The sequence below is a fragment of the Aptenodytes forsteri genome, unplaced genomic scaffold (genome assembly GCF_000699145.1).
Source record: "Aptenodytes forsteri isolate BGI_AS27 unplaced genomic scaffold, ASM69914v1 Scaffold88, whole genome shotgun sequence".
In the NCBI taxonomy this organism is placed as follows: Eukaryota; Metazoa; Chordata; class Aves; order Sphenisciformes; family Spheniscidae; genus Aptenodytes; species Aptenodytes forsteri.
Window position 1 is genome coordinate 4,269,999 of NW_008795948.1, and position 22,230 is coordinate 4,292,228.

At 39.4% G+C, this 22,230-nt stretch overlaps 1 protein-coding gene across 3 annotated transcripts; it reads right to left on the reverse strand.

Annotated features, from left to right (window-relative positions):
- Positions 1-2,845: 2,845 nt before the first annotated feature.
- On the reverse strand, positions 2,846-19,020 carry TACC3 (transforming acidic coiled-coil containing protein 3). Of its 3 annotated transcripts, none has more exons than XM_009285412.1 (15): positions 18,824-19,020; positions 18,544-18,689; positions 15,002-16,090; positions 13,719-13,818; positions 13,071-13,263; positions 11,969-12,021; positions 10,990-11,123; positions 10,788-10,899; positions 9,877-10,029; positions 7,440-7,516; positions 7,304-7,347; positions 6,128-6,288; positions 4,672-4,778; positions 4,341-4,461; positions 2,846-3,016 (listed from the first exon to the last, which is right to left on the reverse strand). In XM_009285412.1, exons 1-15 carry the CDS (start codon positions 19,001-19,003, stop codon positions 2,951-2,953), a joined length of 2,736 nt encoding a protein of 911 aa, XP_009283687.1. In that variant the 5' UTR covers positions 19,004-19,020; the 3' UTR covers positions 2,846-2,950. The 3 variants fall into 3 exon arrangements, with proteins under 3 accessions (XP_009283687.1, XP_009283686.1, XP_009283688.1); XM_009285411.1 differs by having other exon boundaries at positions 10,770-10,899; XM_009285413.1 differs by lacking the exons at positions 18,544-18,689; positions 18,824-19,020 and adding an exon at positions 17,105-17,179 and having other exon boundaries at positions 10,770-10,899.
- Between the last annotated feature and the right edge of the window lie 3,210 nt (positions 19,021-22,230).

Here is a 22,230-nt window from a genome sequence, read left to right on the forward strand (position 1 = left end):
CAAGCACTGGTTTTCACATACTGTCAGTTTTGTTGTAAGTACTGACACAATCAGGAAACAGGAGAGCCCGGGGCAGATTTCACAGGTGGCGGTCACAGATTACAGCAGGAGCGTGGTGTGCTGTCTTTCCACTGAAGTGCAATTTCCATTATCCACTATCAACAGGCAATAACTGGCCACACAAGGTGTGATTCTTGATAACGTGGGTGATAATAGACCAAATAAGGTGGCACTGGCACTACCATAGCACCTGTATCTGGTATGCTGGTCTCTACTGCACTTCTTCCTCTGTATCCACCTCCACCAGCAGCCTGGGGACAGCGAGGTCTGTAAGGCCGCTGTATTCAAGCGACAGAACAAATAGGTTGAAAATCTCCCCTCCCTTCTCTCCCAGCAGCTCTCCTCCCTTCATCCAGCAAGCTACCGGACCGGAGACATTCTGCATACATAGTAGAAAGCCAGAGGGAATAGCAGAAAGCCATCTTACCCCGAAGGAATAAAGGAAGGTAAGGAAGACCCCAGTGCTCACTTATACAGCAGTTGCCTGAAGGCGCACACAGTGCTGTAATACTACTTTGGTAGTTGTAGCACAAAAACTCCAGATAGCATTATCACTATTTACACACAGTCCATTGGCATACAATCACTTAGCAGCTCTTTATCCTTTCCAACAGGAATTTATCAGAACAATTGTCTTCTTAGCATTAAGTGCAACTAGAGAGGGATGATCTCCACCTCTGCAATGTGCTGAAGCACAGGCCTGTCCAGTATAGCAAACATTTCAAAGAGCAGCAGCTACATCTTGTGGAAAAATTTAGCATTGCAGGCTTATTCCTAATAAATGCGAGTTTATAAAGTTAATAGCTCAAGTTCAGCATTATATTAATCTAGCCAGGGATTCTGCTGAAATGCTTCACCCTTTTCTACCCGTATTTGTGTGTAAGATGTACAAAGTGAACCTGCACAGCACACTGATCCACTGCAAAACAGCAGTTTTGTCCAGTCAACACCCTTTCCCCCAGACCAGTTTGTCCGACTCATCACACCACCGAGATGACCCAACACCAGGGGGGAAAGAGCAGGCCTACCCTTTGTGGCTGCACGCTTAACCTTATCGAACCGTAGGCTACACCAGCCTATAACCTCAACATTCACTGAGGACTTGAATAGAAATCAGTTTCTATAATTAAACACACATGGGCAAGACAGTTCACAAATTAGACCAAGTACAAGATTTCTCATCTGTATGGTTGTCTATTACAAAGGAACATTCCAAGACACAGCCTTGAGCAATCCCTGCTATCTGAAGTTGAGGCAGGGAGTAGACTTTGGTTTTGTATATTCTATGACTAATTTTTTCTCTGCTACCATCTGGCACTTTCCTAAGCAGTAAGTTAAGGAAAACATAGAGCAGAGCAACTTCCGCAGGAGCTAGGCGTTCCGTATTGTTGCTACTGACTTCATACTGACCCTCTCAGGTTAGTGCAGAAATCACAAAGAAAACATCACATACCATGAACCTGAAGTGTGTTAATTAACTGTAGACCTGCTCCGCTCTATAGGGCGTTCCTGCTACATGCAGTTGCCAATAAACATAACAGTACTGATCAGTAGCTACCTAACCAAACGGTAGACCCCAGATCTCCTAAGCACTGCTACTCATTTTATCATACATGTAAGGGAAGGGCTCCAAGCACACCTACAAGCACCCCCAGCAGCAACAGCCCTTCTGAGAGGAAAAGGCAGCTACTAGTCAGGCAAGTGAGGGAATGACCTCCCTGTAATATTAGAAATAAAAAGCTGTAGCTTGCAATAAGACAACCCTGTTAATGTCTGTTAGGTAATAACAGCTTATCTGAAATGTCTGCTACTGCCCTCCTTAAAGCTGACTTCATCATAACCTGTGACCTGCAGCCTGTATCTCTCAAGGCTTTCCATTACAGGCAAGTGGCAGGGAGCTCTCGACTGGTGACTGGAGAGTCAATAGCATCAGACAGATTAGTGACATGAAAAAAAAAATCATGGAGATAAGAGTAGCAAGCAATGTGTCCCGCTATTCAGTACTCTGCTTAGCTTGTCTGCAAAAACAGAATCACTCCAGCTCCTCTTTAAAAAAACCCCCACAAACCTGAAGTTCCAAATTTTTTTTTTGCATCACTAAATTTAAAAAAAACATCATCCCACCCCTCCCCCCCATGTTCTGTTCACAGTTCACAAATAAGACAACCATATGAGATATTTTGCTTATTATTCACTTTCCACTTTCAAAATGGGCTTGGGTTACTGCAAACATTTAGCAAGTCTTCTAAAGGTTCACACCAATAAAAGTACAAGACAACCATATGAGATATTTTGCTTATTATTCACTTTCAAGATTAGTAATGGGCTTGGGTTACTGCAAACATTTAGCAAGTCTTCTAAAGGTTCACACCAATAAGCAAGTGTCTTACGAAAAAGGACTATAGGTAGCTGTTGACAGGGTATGACATCTAGTCTGTTTAAACTTCCAGTTTTTACTTTATAGCATTTGTGACAGGTCAAGTTTTATTACAATCTTCTAACTCTGGAATGTTTTGATTCAAGTGAGACAGCAGGAAGTGCAAAATAGAGACATGGCCGATGCTGATCCTCACCAGCAAAGCCAGGTCATGTGTACAGAACCTTGGCGTTCTTACACAGCGAAAAGACTGAGGGTGAGACTTAAGTTTTTCCCTTGAGTGACATGTGAAAATGTTATGCAAGACTTGTTACCTACTGGAAGCACCAACTGAACTTAAGTATTCATGAACTTGTCAGTTTATTGACATTTCCTACAAAAGATACAGCCAATAATATGCAAGACAAGTGCAAATCAAGAGTTTTATTTTTTCCTCACATACATAATTAAAAAAGCAAGTGAACAAGACAGGAAGTCAGAGAGACTAGACATATTTACAAGACAGTTAAGCTATCAAATTTTTTCCATCTTCAAGATCAAATCATCACAGATTTTCGTTAGTTCATCATTTTCTTTAGTCTGTTGAAGACAAAAAAGTGGTGAATTTCAGGTATGCTGAAAGTATATCCACTATACTGTCTCTACTTCTACAGACTTTCCCATAATACCTGGGGACCAACTGATCTAGGGAAATAAGACTTTTCAGACTCAAAGTCTTTTTGTTAGATACATTGAAATTCAAGATAGTGACAGTTTAGATTTTCATCTTCACAAGACAGACAACTCTGTAGGATGACGCTTTATACTTTTACTGACATGTGGCAATAATTTCTAGTTTGTATAATTCCTTATATGTTCAAACTATTTTAGGGGGACCAACTGATCTAGGAAAATAAGACTTTTCAGACTCAAAGTCTTTTTGTTAGATACATTGAAATTCAAGATAGTGACAGTTTAGATTTTCATCTTCACAAGACAGACAACTCTGTAGGATGACGCTTTATACTTTTACTGACATGTGGCAATAATTTCTAGTTTGTATAATTCCTTATATGTTCAAACTATTTTAGTAAAAGTTTTTAATATAAAATGTTACTGTATTTATAACAGGAACAAAACTAGTTCTGTGTTAAATGGCTTGCCTCATCTCTCAAGTTACAGGCCTACTGTAACACCAGCTATGCAAACCTTAGCCATAAGCCTAAAGACTAACACAAATGTGGGACTTTTCCCTAACAGGAATGTGTCAGCATTATCTATTTTTGAGTCTTCCATGCCGGCAAAGATACAACCATGATGCAGTAAAACTAATAGCATGCATTTCCAGCAATATGACTTTTAACCTTCAAAAAGCTTTTTCCTTTGAAGGGTTCTAACAAAGGAAACTGATGTGCCTTTACAAAACATTCTAAGACTTTATCTATGCAATATGAAATACCGCCATCAAATACAATGATTAACGGCCTGAAAATTATTGCAAGAGTTCAGTCAATACAAAAGCATCTGTATTAGTGCTGAGAGCTTGCAAATCATATGTTTATGAACAGGCTGAACCAGACAGTTATTCAAGATTCATTCCCAGATTCTGCCCTGGGACATGTTTAAGTTTTAGATCACCATCTCCTTCAGTAGTTCAGATAACCTCCTGACAGAGTAGCCTGGATTGATCACTTCTGCGACCCACCTATGGGAACAAACCTTTTGCTCCAGAAAAATCTAAACACACAGATGACTCTTGACAGAGTTGTGCCTTAAGTTTCAGTGCCTATTTCCCAAAGCCTGCCAGTACAGCAGCCAAAGCCAGCACAGTTAGCCTGGCTATTTCTAGCACTGGTACAAGGCAGTTCTTGACCTAGTCTAAGGCAATAGCTTGAAGAGAGTCACTCATGGCATTTTGACTAACCTTTTGTTCAAGGCTCCTCTCTAAAGACTGGATCCTCATTTGTTCTTTGCGGAGACTGGCTTGTAGTGCTGCAGTCTCTGATTTAGCTTTGCTTCGTACCTGGGCAATTTCCTCATTTGCTCTGAAATGGAAGCAAGATGGTGTTTACATCCCCTTCAGACAGCACAGCAAAACTGTTCACAGAATCACACTAGATTCTCGTACTTTGGATCAATCTCCAAACTAAAAGTGTTTTAAGCCAAGTTTTAGCATTAATGAACCACATTTTGCAGCAACTGTGAAAACTATGTTTTTTCACTCCCAGTACTTGGCTTCTTGACATGGTACTTACTGATGCAGCTTTTCTTCAGCATGTGCCTTTAGCGCCTGATATCTCTGCTCCTCTTTTTTAATTCTAGCCAGGTATTCTTCAGCACATTTTTTCAGAGCTTCTTCATTCTGTCCCAAGAATAAGAAGCTTAGTTAGCTTCTGTGCTAGTACATGGAAGAGTCTCTCCACTTCACAAAGGGGCTATCTGACTACACTGAAGCAAGAGTATTCGCTCATCAGAATAACAAGAACAACTGTGAAGTCCTACAGACCTACATAGGGACTAAAGTTCCCCCTTTCAACTCTTAACTTTGCAAACTAACATTTATTCACCCCATTGCCCTCCCAACATACTCTGTTTAGTAAAGTTTGCTACTAAATAAAGGGGAAAGGTCATTGAAACAAAGGTCACTAATCAGTTTTGTGTGTTCTTTTTTTTTTTTTAAATCAGCTTTGTCTTAGCTTACAATTGTCCTAAGAATAGCTAGAAATTCAATTACTTCAGAGAATCCTTGGAAAGATTCAGGCTTTGGACCCTGATGTAAGTGAATCCAACATTAACAGCAAGAAAGTTACCTTGGTAGGCACAGACACTATGACACCCAATTTTATTAGCTAGTACAGCAAGTTGGAACTGTTTGAAACAAGTGCTAAGACTTCCTACTAATTCCAGCTTTTGAATTTAGCAACTCTGTTTCCAAGTGATGCTTTAACTCTGTGCTAAAAGGGCTTCTGAATTTAGGGTGGAAAGACGGAACAGACACAACATAAAGGAAGTCTGACATGTTAGTAAAGCAGAAACTTAAGTCATAACAGCCATTACAACTGTTGCTCAAACCTAGACTACCATGAACCTTATAACAGGTTAGTTCTAAGCTTGAGTAAATAGGGGACATTAAAGGATAACTGAAGGAAAAAATCTGAAGCCACTTTTTTAAACACCAACTGAATCAATTTTTATGCATTTCATGCAGTAAGAAACCATAGCTTATGCTCCTCATTAGCTTCATTCCTCCAGTCTCTGAAGATGCTGCAGAACACAGGCCTGACTTTACCATGTTGGGGTTTTTTTAAGCTAAAGAACACCCAATAAGGTATTATCATTTTGATTTGTAATAGCAAATTCTCTTCACCATCCATTCAACAGGATGCAGAGGAAACAAGCTGCCCTTATACAGCAGTTGCTACATGAGAGTCTGTCTCTATGATTAACAGAAAAATGATATGCATGCAGCAAGAAACAGCTCATTCATCTGTTCGAAGAAACTTTGGCTTCTAACAGAGAGATAGTTATACTTTAAGGCAGCCACTAAATACAACAAACCAGTAATTTTTTAAATCTTTAATAAACAACTTAGCACCTGGTTTTACAGGTAGTACCTATACTAGCTAACTAATGACTGCTCTAGAAATTCATTTCCTCTCCACTAAGTCTCATTTATCCTGGAAGGATATTATTTGCATTATAGCATCTTACTTTGCGGTAACCCTCTAGCACTTCTTTCTGTTTTTCAAATCGTTTGAAGAGTTCAGAGAAAGATTTCTCCATAGAGTTCAGATCTGAAATAACTTGTTGCTTCTCTTCCACCATCCTCTGCATTTCCTTCTTTGAAAATTCCTTCTGCTTCTGAGCATCCTCTAAAGAAAGTGGAGTTAACAGGGTTATACTCATGATAGTTATTACATTAGCATAAAACTAGTTCCATAGTATGGACAGATAACCCCCACACCTTCAGTTCTTCCTCTTAAGCAAAAAAGGATTTCATAACATAGCCTCTCCTCTGGAAGGACACCATATCTTTGCTTTTAAGGAAGCAGTTATACTCTTTGCTACTTACTACCTCAGACCAATCCTAAGGCCGTTAAAGACCAATTATAAGGTGCTTGCCCAAAGCATTGTTTCTCCTGCAATATAGTCAAAATACTACACCCAAGTTTACCGTAACAGGAGCCTCAAGTGGTGTGATAGAAGCAAGGAATCCAAAAATATCTGTTTGAATACACACTGGAAGAATATAGCTGGAAGAACTGGAGGAGACTGGGATAACAAGCCAAACTAGCATAGCAAACTCTTTCAGGACAAGTTTTTGTCAGCACACCCGAGTTAAAGAAGCACAAGAAAGCTGACATAATATTCTGTCTCCCTGAAGAACTAAATTTAAGCAAGGCACGGATTTGGCTATTCAGCTTTGAACCAGGAGAATGTACCTATACAACATGAGTTTCATTTAATGTCTTCCTAGCATTGAAGCCACAAACTTGACTGAAGCAAAGGCCAGGTCTGTCCAGCAAGAACTCCTATTGACATCTTATCACTTAAATGAGGTCAGATAAACAGTTAAAACTGGCAGATCCAGTTGTCTGCACCTTGTGTTTAATAAGCCAACAGCTCACACTCCACTGGAGAATAAGAAAGAGTTAGATGTGTTCACGCCTGATTCAGGAAGTCATCATTATCTACTGAGTGATATCATGTCTGTATGAATATGCATAAAAGTGTTACTCTAACTTGTCTGAAGCCTTACACTCACCCTGGAAGCACTTGAAATATCAATGCCAGCAGAAGTGAAAGAGCACTAACTTCAGTTAGTAACCTTAGGCTAAGCATGCCCCACCCGTCCCAAGCCATTCAAAGTATAAATATGGAACTTACCCATCATTTGCGTTATTGTACCTTCAAACTCAGCAACTATTTTTCTAAAAAAAAACATGAAAAACAATGTTGAACATAAGTTAGAGAAAGCAGCTGGAGTAAGTAAGTAGATATAAAAATCAAGACATATTCATACCCCATTTCCTTGTATTCCATATGAAGCTTATCATACTTCTTCTTCCATTCCTGTGTCTCCAACTGTTTCTCTTGAACCTTTGAGGGGAAAAAGTAAACATTTATTTCTTGCGCAGGAAGAGATACAAGATTTGATACTTGGAACAGTCTAAAGGGCAGCTTAGGTACACTTAACTTGATATGGAGAAAAACAAGTTCTAACTGCTAACAGATTCAAAATTAAGTGTTACATTACAAAGTTGAGTCAAATAAGATGTAGCTTGATGTGTAGATTTCACATACATGATTCCCACTCAATGTTACCAACCTCTCAAATGGCAATATCAGAGCCAACTCAGCCAATCTCCTGGCTACTCTTATTCATCCTATATGTGGATCATTGTTCATTGGCCGGTAACGTTCTCTCAAGAAGTAATATTCCCTCAAGTGACATTTCCCTTTTATTTACAAGGCAGACAAAATAAGCCACACAAATCTGCTAATCTTAACACAGGAAAGAGCAAATACCAGAAGGCTACTCTAGTCAAGATCAATTGTTGTTGGGAGTCATTTGTATTCAAACACTCAATCCTCCCCCTACCATGATTCCAAATTTAAAGACACCTCAGTTCATTTAAGAATAACCATACCTATTTCACATCAGCTGAATTAAAGCAGAACTCACAGTAACAGTATTAAGCAGTATAAGCATTCTTTGCTATATGCTTTGTGCAGACTCCATGAACTTAATTTTGTCCTGGGGTTTCTATTAAGAACTGTAACACTAATAGTTGACTGCCATGTGGGAGGCCTTCAATGACAAAGGCCCAAAATACATAAAACAACCTGGAACTTTAAACAAGAGAAGGTGAGAGCACATGATTACTGCTGATTTCCCCTCAAAGTTGCATGATACACTGTAGTACGCTGCTTTTCAGTATTTGTTTTAGAGTAAACTCATTTTAAATGTATTGTAATATTTCAGATGACAAGAAGTGGGGCACAAGTAAAAAAGAACGTACCAAAATATAAAGAGAAAGAATTAACAAAAGTTAGGCTAGAAACAAATGTTACAAAAGCAAAAATATGGGAAGATGGAAACTGGTTAGGAACTTCCCATTTGCAAACTCAGAAATGGTGAAATGGTTCAGTAGACCCAAAAAAAAGCACACTTTCACGAAGTGCTGTATTTGCCCAGAAGGAAAACAGTTTTTTCCTCTCCTCTCACTCTTGAGTTGTTGCACCAAAAAAGTCATCTTAAAATTTAGTCTGTCTTCCTTTCAAGTTAATACAGTAATTCCAAGCATTTTTATTTATGTGACACAGCTGGAGTCATCCAGTCACACCTGTCTTGCTACAACTATGTTCAGACATTTAAAATAGTTCTTTGAAATGAAAGATTAGAGCACCAATTTTAAGATATTACAAGCTTTACCCCCTGTTATATAAATTTTTCATTTTAGATCAATACACTAGGAGCTGTCCCCTGTCAAAGCTACACTTGTTCTCCTGTACTAGACAGTATGCTGGGTAAAAGTGTCCTCCTAAATGACAGAAAGCAAAAGTTACTCCTAGAAAAGCTAGTATCTTTGTACTCCAAAGGGAAAGAATAACTAAAGTAGCAAATAATCACAGGTCATCTTCGTTTGGTGTCCTTAGTGTCACTGCCAGCAGTATAGCTAGTCAGGAATTTTGAATGCTCCGTTTTCTTCTGAAGTTAATTTGAAGTGACACAATTAGCTTTAAGGACATTTATGCTTAAATACTCCCCTTCCATTATTTAGTATTTGTAAGGTTACATAACCCAGAAGCTATAATGAATCAAGTGCTCAGATTTTTGAAGTGACTGGATACATAACTCTTCTTGCATCAGTAAGATGGGGGTTCAAAAGCAATTCCTGTAGTGATATAGTTACAGAATATGCTTGAAATACCACCAACTTCCCTCCTCCACTGATGTTTTTCTCTTCCAGAGTGAGCTCCAGATCTCACTTATTTTATTAGCTGAACATACTCTTGTACCTCCCCATCCCACAAAAAAATTGATCACTGCACTGAATTGACATTACAGTTTTATCTTGTTTTAAGGAAGTTACATCAGAAGCAGCCACTCGGTCCCATTGGCAAGAACAGGTATTTCCTGGCTAGTTTAATAAAGAGTATTCAGATCACTGATATTAAGCCTAACCATTCCATCTGATAACAGATGCTTTTTAATACTGACCAGTTCTAAGGCAGAACCTGACTAATAGCGAAGTTTACCGTATTTGTTTATATATTAGCTCTGAAGAGTTCTATACCTACTGCTCCTACCAAGTGCACAGCAAGCTTTTCAGAATGAGATGCTTATGTCAAGTACAATGGAAAGAATTACCAAGTATAGAGATTTATACCAGATAATCTAAACAAAAGGAACTTTCAAAGGCTATGCAAAGCTCTGCTTTGAAGGATCACCATACCTCTCTCTTAACCATTTCAACAGCTGCATCCATGTCTTTTTGGCTGTATTTTAGCACATCTATAATAGCATCCACTGCAGTGTTTGTGGAAGCAGCAAAAGGGAGTGAAGGAACATCACTAGTCAGGGAGTCTGGAATTAGGGGACCTGTGTCCTGTGAGGGAAAAAACCAAAAAGCCGAGTTTCAGATTCCTATTTTCATGCCATTGATTAGCTCTATGCTAGGTCAGATTATTCGATGCTAAGTCAACATATTTTACTTAAACATCCAAAATACCTCCATAACTTTGTTACCATAACTTTCTTACTTTGTAGATAACTTTTAGAACTATGTAGTTATCTTTAAGATGTAACAGAAACTGCTATCCACCAATTATAGCTATCAGAAACAAAGCAAATGACACCATGCTGTTCCCCACCAGCGAAAAGGCACCATTTCAGGATGAACTGCTTTGTGCAGATCTGTTCATAAAAGGCTGTTCAAACCTTAGACTGTAGAGCATCAAGTTTAATCAAAGAAATTTGATCCCAGCACTGCAATTAAAATACAAGCTTGCTTTTCATCCCAGCACTGCAATTAAAATACAAGCTTGTCTTATTTTTGTGGCTTCAGCTGCATGAAAAAGATTGCTTGATTAAAGCATTGTTAAAAAACAGCTCAAATTCACCTAGACCACGTGCAGTGCCACCAGTTTCCATAAAAAAGATTTTTAATACTTAAGAAAATGAAGTCTATCAAAAAGTTCAACTTTGATATAAGTGAGTATCCAATCTGTTTAAGAGAACAGTTTAAATAAGCATTAAGTATTCTGCAATCCTTAGAATATCTGCATAAGTCTTAAATCCACAACCTAGCCCATCCCTTTCCCAAAATATCAACAGGAAACCTGATACCATTCCAGACACCCTTACAGAAGTTGTAAATGTTCCTAGAAGATCCAGTCCTCTTGGTTTTTCTTCATTTTGAAGACTCACTGCAGGCTTTTCAGCTTCTTCAAGCAATTTACTTAAATCAGCAACAGGACTAGAAATGAACAAACATACACCATTACATTCAAGCGCTGCCTTTCTTTGTAAAGCCATGTACTACAACTTAGATTAAGTCAATACCTACCCATGCTGAAGTTGAGCTGTCATGATATTCATATTTGTTTCAATAGTACCAGAAATTGGTTCTCTTGGACTGTCTCTCAATAGAGGGTCAAACTTCAAATACAGTGACTGTTTCCTCAAGGCAGACTCTTTGAACTGAGGGGAAAGAGGCATAAACCGACAGGTATGTTGCTTCACAGCATAACACACACATCCCACACACGCACGTAAGTAATCCTCTGGAGAGAGGGTAAGTATTCTTCAGTGGCCAGGGCATTGTTCTCAGGAGAAAAATTACATAAGAGAACTCAGTGCCCACACGCTTACGTCCTTATGTACTATCAAGTGAACTTGATCTGCTCACAGACAGAACCAAAAGGGCAAACATTTATGAACTATTCAAAACCAGCAGAAGACACTGAAAGGGAAAGATAGTATTGTAAGCTGAATGAGCAGTGTATGTCATACAACAATAAGGACAAACACAGCATGATCAAAAACAATTTCAATTCAGTGTATTCACTCCTTCTCTGGACCAAAGTAGGAGAAAGAATAACTAAGCTGAACTGATTAAAACATGACATGCCCAATTTAGAGACAGATTTCCTGGAACTGCCCATAAAACAAAAGAGCTTAGAAAAAAATATTTTCAAAACAATGATCCTGCACTTTCAAAGCATTATGTTCTTGCAGTTTTGGCAACCAGAGAGGTGAAAGATCATCCACGTCAGTTTCACAGCTATTAAAGTAAAATAGCACCTTTGCAAACTAAAAGCAAAAGACCTCTGATCCTTAGCAGAATTGCTTATAACTACATTTTCTTCCACCACCACCCCCTGCCCAGCCTTGTCAACACATTCTGTTGGAATAGAACCTATATTTCTGTGGGCAAGTTCAAAGTGAAGTTAGTTCATGAAAACGTTTAAGGCTTGACAGTTTCATCTTCCTTTCCTCTCCCCTCTGCCAGGGAAGCAAACAAAACATTTCAGTGTCATACTTACTGATGAAGTCCCAAACTGTTCCAGATAGTCTATTTCTATGCCCATTCCTAGAACTGGAAAAGGAAGTGATACAATGAAGATGCAATATTGTCATATTGTCTTACAGTGAAGGACCCACAGACAGAAACAAATAGATATGTGTATAAAGCAAATAAATCCCTGCTCCCATCTCATGAGCTCTAGTTTCACTTGCTAAAAATACTGTATTTCTATCTGGACCTGAAAAAAATAAAATAAAAAAATCAGGCAAAGATTTCTAAGCTAAACAAACTTACAGCTTCCATTTGTCCCTAAATACCTGTAAGAATATATAGAATTTAACACTCAGCTGAAGAACTTCTGTTGTTCTATGGTTAAAGTGGCAAGCACACTCAGATATTCTACTCTTTTATACAGTGCCCCATAAAAGAGTAAGATTGGCAATCTCACTATGAAAATTAGCACAGTGCTCGGATTTGAACAATGAATTTATAGCCATTTCTCAATATACTGATTCCACTCAAGTATCAAGATAAGTAACAGACTGCACTGCAGTCAAATAATTTGCTCATTCTTCCACACAATGCTCCTACAAGGAATAACCCTTCCAGGTGGTTAAGTCACAGCTATGTAGTAAGCTTTCAAGACAGGCATGCAAGTGCAGAAAGACCATCCGTACTGCGATATGAAGTCAGTATTCAAGTAGTGCTAAGGCCTGCAGTAATCTACAAGACTCACAAATACAGGCAGTTGCACAGCTCTAGTGCCCTCAATTTAGAGAGTCCTTAAAAAATCACTTCTGGTATTAAGGGAGCATTTTTTCAGCACAGAAAGCTGCCACTGAAACTCTAAACAGATTGTTTCTGTACCAGCCTAAAATTTATCCTTCCAGGCAGCTGAATGCTAATAGCCAGCTTTTTGAATTTAGCTTAATCCAGAGAAAGTTAGAAATACGCTTAGGTACGTTTCCCACCCATGCTAGTCATTGTAGGTTTTACAGTCCTTTCAGAAGAGCAAGATGAGAGAAAAACTAGAATCCATGCCAAAACTGAAGTAGAGGAATACATACACAGAGGTTATTGTAACAATATCTTTTCAGTCTGTTCTAAAGAAATGCCCTTACCTTCTGATGATGGTCTGAAGAGCTCTTCAGGTTCAGTGTTAGCTGTCTGCTCATCTGCTGCTATTTCAGTTCTGTGGGAACTAGGTTTAATTTCTTCTGCAGACATTGACTTTTTTCCACTGTCAGCAGAAACCAAATTATCTTGAGAGGGGACATTAGCTGGAGACATTTTAGATGGGCTCATTTGCTTCTCCTGATGAGAAAAACAATCCTTTACTGTTAAAATAATGATTTAAATGCAATGAAAATCACAATGATCAAATTGGTTTGTCATAAACTAGCTGGGCAGCCAGCATAATAAATCAAGAGTTCACAGGCATAGAAACTAAGCTACCAACACTGAGTGCAGCTCACATGATACAGCAGTCACTTTTTTTTTTTTTAGAGTCCACACCCTTATGTTTGTCCTTATATGTGACTGCTGATCAAAAAGAGATACTAAATACCAAGGTACCAATTTGGCTGTCTCTGATGTTACCTTCAAAAGACAAGTCTGCACAGCTGATAGTCATTCTAGAGCTGCTGAAGATGCATAAACACACCAATTCTTAGACAAAAATAACAAACACGGGTTTGACAAGGTTAAGTCAAAGAACTCCGTTTCATGGAACAACTCGGCAAGAACTGGCTATCTTTCCTATACCTTACCATGGCTATCTCTCCTGGAAGTTCAGCTGCTGCTTGAACTCCTGGCTTGTCTTCTTGAGTTCTTGGCTTGTCTTCTACCACAGTCTGTTTGCTGATTTCCCTAAAGAAAAAAAAAAACCAAAATCCAAGTCACACAGACAGTTCCAAGTTCTGTATTACCAGATATACTGAAGCTTTGACCAAAGTAAGCTTCTTTGAGAGTTTCTACTGCCACAGTACAGGAAGCTTTATGGAGGGTGGGGATGTAAATTCACTGTCTTGCCTGGTGACAAGTTAAATGACAGAAAGCTCTCCCTCCATCAGAAGCAGTGTTATCTGAGAAGCAGAAAGTCACAGCAGTATCGCTTATTCCTATTCACTTAACACTGTTCTCTTATTTCCATTTAAGCTCATTTTTTTTAATTAAAGACAGGCTTTTTGTTTAATTAAGAACAGAATTACAATCAGCCTGCTACTCTTTCCAAAGTAATGCAGTGATTATTGGTGTAAAGCACAGAACTTCATTAGAGAAGTCCAACACTTCAGTTACTGCTGACAGCGCAAACTTAACTTTTCAGCTTGGTAAACAGTAGCTGATCATGTTACACAGGGAGCAAGAGAGCAAACATTTCTGTCAAATGAACTTCTTGTGCCAGTCTAGTTCTGGTAGGCACCTGGCTATCTGTAGTAATGCTGACATTTTAATAGTGAAACTTTCTAGGAAAGGCAACACAACATCTCCCATTCTCAAATAAAGTTTTATGTGGTGCCAAAAAAATGCAACTACAGTGACAGGCCTTTTTATTGGAGAGAGCATTCAGATACCAAGAACATGCAAGGAAGAAACAGCACCTCATAGTTCAGTCAGGACACTAAGCAGAGAACCGAATTGCCTAGTCCCTTCACATGCTGCATGATGTGCAACACTGCTGCCTACTTACCCGTTTTTTTGAAAGACAGCAGCAGCCACCTGATTCTCCACATTTTACTCTAATCTTGGAAGAGTGGGAAGAGAGCCACTTGACCAAGGTACTAATGCTTTTCCCATATAAGCCTGTTTTCTCCCATTCCTCCAGATTTAAGAGCATCTTTTGCCTAGAGCTAGCTATCTCAGGATGGTTTCCCCAACAAGATCTTTGCTGTTGCAACGTATTGTGTTAAAGGTTACAATGTGCAACAGACTCAGCCAGCCGTGGAGGGAGGAAGTCAAGGAGGTAGGAATCAACTTGTTAGAGATACCACATAACTACCTTTTCCGCAAGCGAGTTCAAGGTGCTTCTACATTCAGCTACAGATTTACTTACGGACTTTTGGGTTCTCTTTTCTCAAGAGTTTCACAGGTACTTGGTCCATTATCCTGCTCCACTGGAAGAGGTTCCCTTCTTGATGACATACTATCCTGCTCCTCTTGCAGGTGAACTTTCTGAGGGCTAGGTTTAGAACACTTGGGTGAGATGGAAATTTTAGAGCCTCCTCCAAATGGATTAAAGTCTGGATCATCAAGTTTGTCCCAGTCAAACTTATAAGATGCTTTGGGAACAGGGATTTCATCTTCCACATTACTTTTATTTTGCACTTCAGTATTTTCTGTTTTCGTCTTGGTAATAGGAGTTTTTTTGGAAGGTGGCTTAATTCCAGGTCTTTTACCTAGTTTCTTAGGAGGTGGCTTTCTAGCAGTGGTATTATCAAAGTCAAATTCCAGTTTTACTGGTCCAGCCTTGGTGACACCTGGCTTTTCTGCATGTTCCCCTTTGGAGATAGCCAGCTCTTCTGTACGCTTTGACTCTTCTGCAGAAGCTTTTTCTGCTACTGAAACATTCTGAAGCTTCAATTCCCCAGTTTTAGAAGAATTAGTTACATCAGAACTACTGGGACCTAAATTGCCAGATAACTGTACAGGAGGTGTAGGTGCTTCTGCTAATCCCACTGAATTATCAATTTGGCTCACATCTGCAGAAGCAGACTTCACATCCTGCACAGAATCACTGATTGCTTGCTTAGGAGACAACTTGGATTTGTTAGACTCCAGCTCTCTCAATACAGATTCTTTTCCAGAGAAAGGAGTCTTCTCCTCTTCACTTGAGCGCTCTGTACTTGCTGTGGTTGAAGCAAAAGAAGCTGTACCATCCAGAAGAGAATCATTACTTTTTTCAGAAGTTTTCTCAGGACTGCTAGATGCTCTTACAGGAGACTTTTGCAGATCTCCAGGAGAATGCTGCAACTGCACTGAACTTTGAAAGGGATTGATGTCATTTAAGTTATCAAAATCAAGATTGTAGGAACCTCGACTCTTCACTGGCATCTCATCATCTGGGTAAGGAGCCACACTGACCTTCTCTGGCATTTGTGTATTTATCACTGTATTATTTGCTTCAGCCTTTTGTTGACATGTGCTGCATTTAAAAAAAAGTCAGATCACACATGCTATAGCTATTTTTAGACATCATTTGAAGTCATCTTTAGAAAGGTATTTGCACAAGTAGCTTTGTATGCTCAATCTGATTTTTTTCTGACATAAGGCAACTGACAGCAAAAGAATGTCATAACAGCAAGAATTCAGTTGCACCTAAACAGTCAGAAGTTATGAGCTCTGGTACACATGAACTATAGGGAGATCAATCCTTGAAACTAGTCAGTATTCTTAAGCTATCTGTTCTACGCAGCTACATTACCTTATGCCAGTCATCACTGGAGACTGCTCTACTCACTACAGCACATGGACATTTCCATTTCACTAGACAGTGAAGCATACGTTGCTTAGGAGGAGAATTAACAGTAAGCAGCTCAAACACAGGCACAACTAGTAGTACATCTTCATATAGATTCGTCTACAAGTCATGACAGACTCACAAGTATAGGACCAAAACGAGTCATGATTCAGGTTCTCCCATTCTAGTCATTACTTTGTCCGGTCATTCTGGCAGATATTTTTCCCCTGAAAGTATGCACCAGCATTTCATCTATGAGGGCCTACATACCAAAACAGAACTTGGACCTGAGGCACTCTAAACTCTGTACAGCAGCAGATCTGAAGAGCAAAGCAGTATACAAGAAAATACTTCTCCAGTAAGAGAAAGGATAAGATTCTCTAACAGAAGAAACAGGTTAAAGAAAGAGTTTGCGTACTCACTACTGCTGGGTATTCTACAGGTTATTGCTCTCCACTTTATTTCCCCAAAACTCTACTCAGCTTTTGAGGCTTAGCCTCAGACTACAGAGAGTTAAGCTATTACTTCCTGAAACAGGATTTCCTCCCATTGTTTTGTCCCTTCGTAAAGTTATTCTATCTATGTGCCATCCATATCTGCTGTACAACAGAACATGATCAAAAGCCACTCACTAAAAACACCACTTCGATAAACCCGAAAGCAAAGGCAGGAGATAAGAGTTCAGGAAGTCCTTCTCACCCGGTTTGAGTGCCTCTTCCCTGCAATAGTTCAGTCGCAGGCTTGTTCAACTACTCAGGCCCCTCCCATTCTCCTTCAGTGTTTAACCTAATAAATGCCAGTCAAGAGCAAGACACCTGCTTGAAACTTGAATTACTTGAGACTAGTCAAAAGTGACACCCTTCAGCAACACTCAGTCCTTTAGCTTGCTACAAACAAATCCTTACATTTTAAAAGTAGAAAGGACATGACAGTAAAAGCAATGTCTTGACACATAGTTATGCCCTAACTAAAACCAATTTGGTGCTAGCCCTTTTAACTCACTTGAGCCTTATATGTACTAAGTCTTCATTTATTCACAAGCAATACATTTGGAGCATAAATGCAATTAAGTAATTTAATTGTGATGGCTAGCTCAGAAGTACTTTTCTAAACTAGAGTATACATGCAAGCTAACAGCTGAAGCAAACCTATACATTTAAGAACATTTAGGTGTTCCCATCATTATCCCTTGTCCCCACCCCAAAAACAAGAATAGGGGTCAAATGAAAGTACTGGGTAGTTAAAAAACAAGCAAAAGGATTTATTTCCTTGCAGAAGACAAAGCTAAGATCTGAGACTTCCTGCCACTGGGAATTTGAGACTTCCTGCCACTGGGAATTATAGATGTCAGATGTTTATACAAGTTTAAAGAGGGGCTAAAAAAGTCAGTAACAAAAATATGCATTGAGGCCTATTTTGTCATAACATTGTATTATTATACCACTATAACAATATTTCTAGTAAAGGATAGTTGCAAAACTCCAAATTGGAACACTGCAGACTTTATGCTCTTCTCTAGACAGCTACCATAAGCCACTTTGAGACCCAGGCTGCTAGACTATAAAGGCACACAAACTTTTTCATACTTGGGATTGATGTTACATTCACTTTGTGTTGCTAGATTTTCTTTACTCTTAATACTCATTGACTCAAGGTGCCAATTCAAACTAGCCCTTCAGAAGATGTATCTTAAGGAGAAAAATCTAAAGAGATAAAACTGTACTTAACATACAAGAGAAGAAATTTTAAGGCTTAGCTTTAAGGATTAGCTTCAGAATAGTTGTAGTCTCACATGAAAACCTTACTGTAGGAAACAGTTTTGTATTCTCTGCCTAATGTGTCTCTTCTCAAACTATTTACCCATATCATAAGTCATCTCTGAAATTAGTTACTGAATAGTTAGAAATAGAGTTCAGTATTCAATATTACAACCAAGATAATTGTCATTACTTTTAAGAAAATTTTATCTTTGAAAAACAGTTCATGCGAAGTCAGCATTAATTTTGGTCCTTTGTGCAGTTTACACCTTGTTATAAAATACAAAATTACATTTTAACTATACAAGTATATAATGGGGAAATATCAAGTTGAGTATGTCCCACATTGCTAATACTACTAGCAGTGAATACATTACTTACTCAACATTGATGGGTGTGGATAAAAGATCATCCACCAAGGCTTCACTGCAATCTTCAAGCGTGAAAGTAGTCTCAAGTCTGTCTGTCATAGTAGGACTTAAGATTTTTCGAGTCTGAGGATCTCTTAGAGGAGTTTGAAAGGTTACCTTTAAGAAAGGGGTGGAGGGGGAAGCAAGAACATGAACACCACAGTATTTTCAAGCTCCAAATAGCATATGCATTCAGTAGCAGAGATCATAGAAGGCCAAAGAATATAATCAATACAAAAGCAAAAGTTTACCTTCATAGCTTTTGACACACTTTTTGGTGGCAAGTTTTCCTTCTGGGACAGGCGTAGAATGGAAGGTCTCCCTGTAGGTTCCGGCAGTGCAAAGAAAAAGCCACAGTCTTCCGCTGTTAGGTCATCATTGATGTTTCCTCCGTTTTCTCCATTTTCTGCATTTAAAATCTGCAGACTCATTCTAGAACATCAACACATACAACATCGCAGCATGAATGAGAGGGTGTGGTCAGCCAGATGCACTTTCAGATAATCGAAGAAGTTGGAAGCCTGGCACTGGCTAGGAAAGATTAGGAGCTTCAAAAGCAGTTTTAAAAGTATTGAAAATCTTCATATGAAAAGTTAGATCTTGGAAGACCGTCCAAAAGCTTCTGAATGCAGCACTGCACAGCCCCTCTGCTTTTGTTAGGGGTCTAGCAAGTTAATTGTTGATACCACACTTTCCACAGTTAACATTATAACCTTACAAATTAAGCTGCCCATCCTTTAAAGGGAGCTCTATCATTTGCAAGTTTGTTCATTCCCAACCCCTTAAAGCCAGTAGTGACATACAGTCATGTCTCTTGTAATAGGGCATCTAGCTAAGCAAAATTACAGCTTTTGCAAGGGGCTGATGACAATCATTTCTCTATTTTATTCACATGGTCTCATTACTACATTGTACATCAGCAAACAGCAAAAACCAATTTGGTTAGTTAGGGTGTGTTTAGGATCAGAGTCCTGAAATAAATTATTTAGCTTTTTCCTGCACTGTCTGAGCACGTGCTGCTTTTGTAAGACACATAATACTTAGGAATCCTTTGCAGCATAGACATTATTGGTATGCAAACCTCAAAAAAAATTGTAATTAAAAAGGTATTTCTTGAATACTGTTCTTACATTGGACATGCACAAGCTTTAGTAGACCATATAGGCTGATCTAATCTTACTAGTATTTCAAGTGTGAAGGACTTGAAACTAAAGCTTGCGTCACATCTAAGATTAAGGATGAAAATAAGTTAGAAGTGGAGAAAGAACACATTTCAAGTATCCCAGGCAAGCCAGCACATTATAGGTACTTAAACGCTATCTACCTTTTACTTCCATTGGAGCCTCTGCTGTTCTTAAAGGTTTAACATTAATAGCAGTAACATCGCTGAGTGTTTCTTAAACAGATACAGGCAAAAAACAGAAAAAGGACCAGAGCACAAAAGGTATGTTAAGCAAGATCTAGGCATAATCATTGTCCATGAAGGATGACCCCTGAGAAGTGCAGTTAGTTATCTGTCAAACCATTATCAAAGTGATTTCTTTCATAAGAACTGATGTGTTAACTTGTACCACCTATGCAAGGTAATCAGTATCATCAAGTGGAGATGCTGGCTTTCTGCAATGGATAACCATTCCAAATGATCTCAAATGCTTGATTTGACCAAACAGCTAATCCTTAGCTCATTTCTCCATCCTCCATCATGCAGTCAATGTTAATCCAGAAAATCAGCTGAGGAAGACTCCAAATTATTGTCTTCATTGTCATAAAGAGGTAACAAGAACACTCCCACTGAAAGTTTTAAGTCATGTTTTCAATCTCATTGCCCTTACATATTCTAATTTCTGTATTTAAGTCTCTGCGCACATTTCATACTCTCCACTGAACTCAGCTGCTTTGTCTGCAAGCCCGACAACAGCACTTTTAATCAGCAATGGAATGCAAACAATGGCTACAGAAGCAATGGCAAGCAAAGCATGCCTGTATTAGCTATTTCTTCATTCCTTCTTTATTCTTCATCATATTCATACTTTAGCCCAACTTATTTTATACATGAAGTGTTTTTACATTAACAACTTGTAGAACTTGAAGTGAACATCATTGCTTTCCTTCATTCCAAACTCGAGACAACAGTGGATCAAGTGGATCTTTACAGACTGTAGTCATTTACTGTAATTACTTTAGAAACAAGCCTAGGACATGAAAAAGTTGGCAACACCTTCTAAAACAAGCTCCATAAGCAGGGGAGGTTTGTTTGGAGGCTTCCTCAGGTTTGTCATGGAGCTACTTGTGCATCATTGCTAAACCAGATTCAGATCATTAAAATACCCAGTAAATTGACCCCATATACATACACCACATTTGCCCAGTATTTTAGGTATTAAATCTAAAAACCAAACTCCTTTCTAGGATTAAGTCATTAAAAGTAATTCAGCACTTATTTAAAATATTTGCAACCAAGATATGGTTTAAATTCCATTTCACAAGTTCATTAGCTAGTAGCTGTGATAAAGTGAAAGGCGAAGGGAGGCTTTATTAAAGGCATCTTTTTGTTTAAAGTGGTCAGCGTCCAATGCATGCAAGCAAGTATTGTGAAAGGCAGCAAGTTTTCCCACTGTGGCCAAAGTTCACAAAAATTAAATTGCTGCACGCTTTAGAAGAATATTTATCCAGGCACAAGCAGCAGTCTGTCATTCTGTATTTGAGAATGAACATAAATTCAATGACATCAGATAATTAAACCTCAGGTACCTATCATTTGTAAGTTGAGGGCTTCATGGCAACTACCTGTTGTTTAATGATCACTGGGGCACAACATCCAAAACACCAATGTGATCTCAAATGCCTAGAAAAACCATTGAACAGGCAGGGCAAAGGTGGTAGAATTTTTCTACTTAATTATCCTTCTGAACTTCTCCAGCAGCTAAGATGCAGAGCACTCGCTCACAGAGTAACTTAGTATGTGCTGTGAATATTCCCATACAAACTGACACAGAGCTGACTGCTATATGGTTTTTTTAGTGCAAACATCTCAATTCAGAACAAATAAGCACTCTTCTGGTTAACCGACTCCTTCATAATCACGACCTTCCCCTGACTATAGAAGTCACCCGACTCTCAACAGACCATTTGAGGAAGGGGGATTCGCAGCAGTTTTAGCCAAAAAAAACCAACCAGGCTTGGGAGGCAGCAGATGCGGAGCCCCAGCCCAGCCGGCCTCGTTAACCCCCGGAGCAGGCACTCGGGGCCCGCAGGTCGTTGCAGGGGAACAAAAGATGGCCTTGGCCTTCGGCGGCTGAGGCGGAGGCAGCCGCTCGGGGCGGGAGCCGGCGATGAAGGGGCTCCTCCGCGCCGGGCAGGGGGAAGGAGGAGCAGCAAGGCCGGGGAAGGCTTCGCAGGCTCTCCGGGAAAGCACCGTCCCTGCCCATCATTACACCTAGCCATGCTCTAAGTAGAAAAAGAAACCCCCAAAAAACCACCCCGACCCTCCCCTCCCTCAGCCCCCCAGTTCACCGGGGTGCCTCCAACACTCCTGAGTCACCCTAGGCCACAAGAGCCCCACATCACCCACCTCGAAACGCAGCGGGGTGCCCTCCACAACCCCCGGCCACCCGGGCTGCCACAGCCTCCCTCAGCCCCCCGAGACCCCCGCACCGCC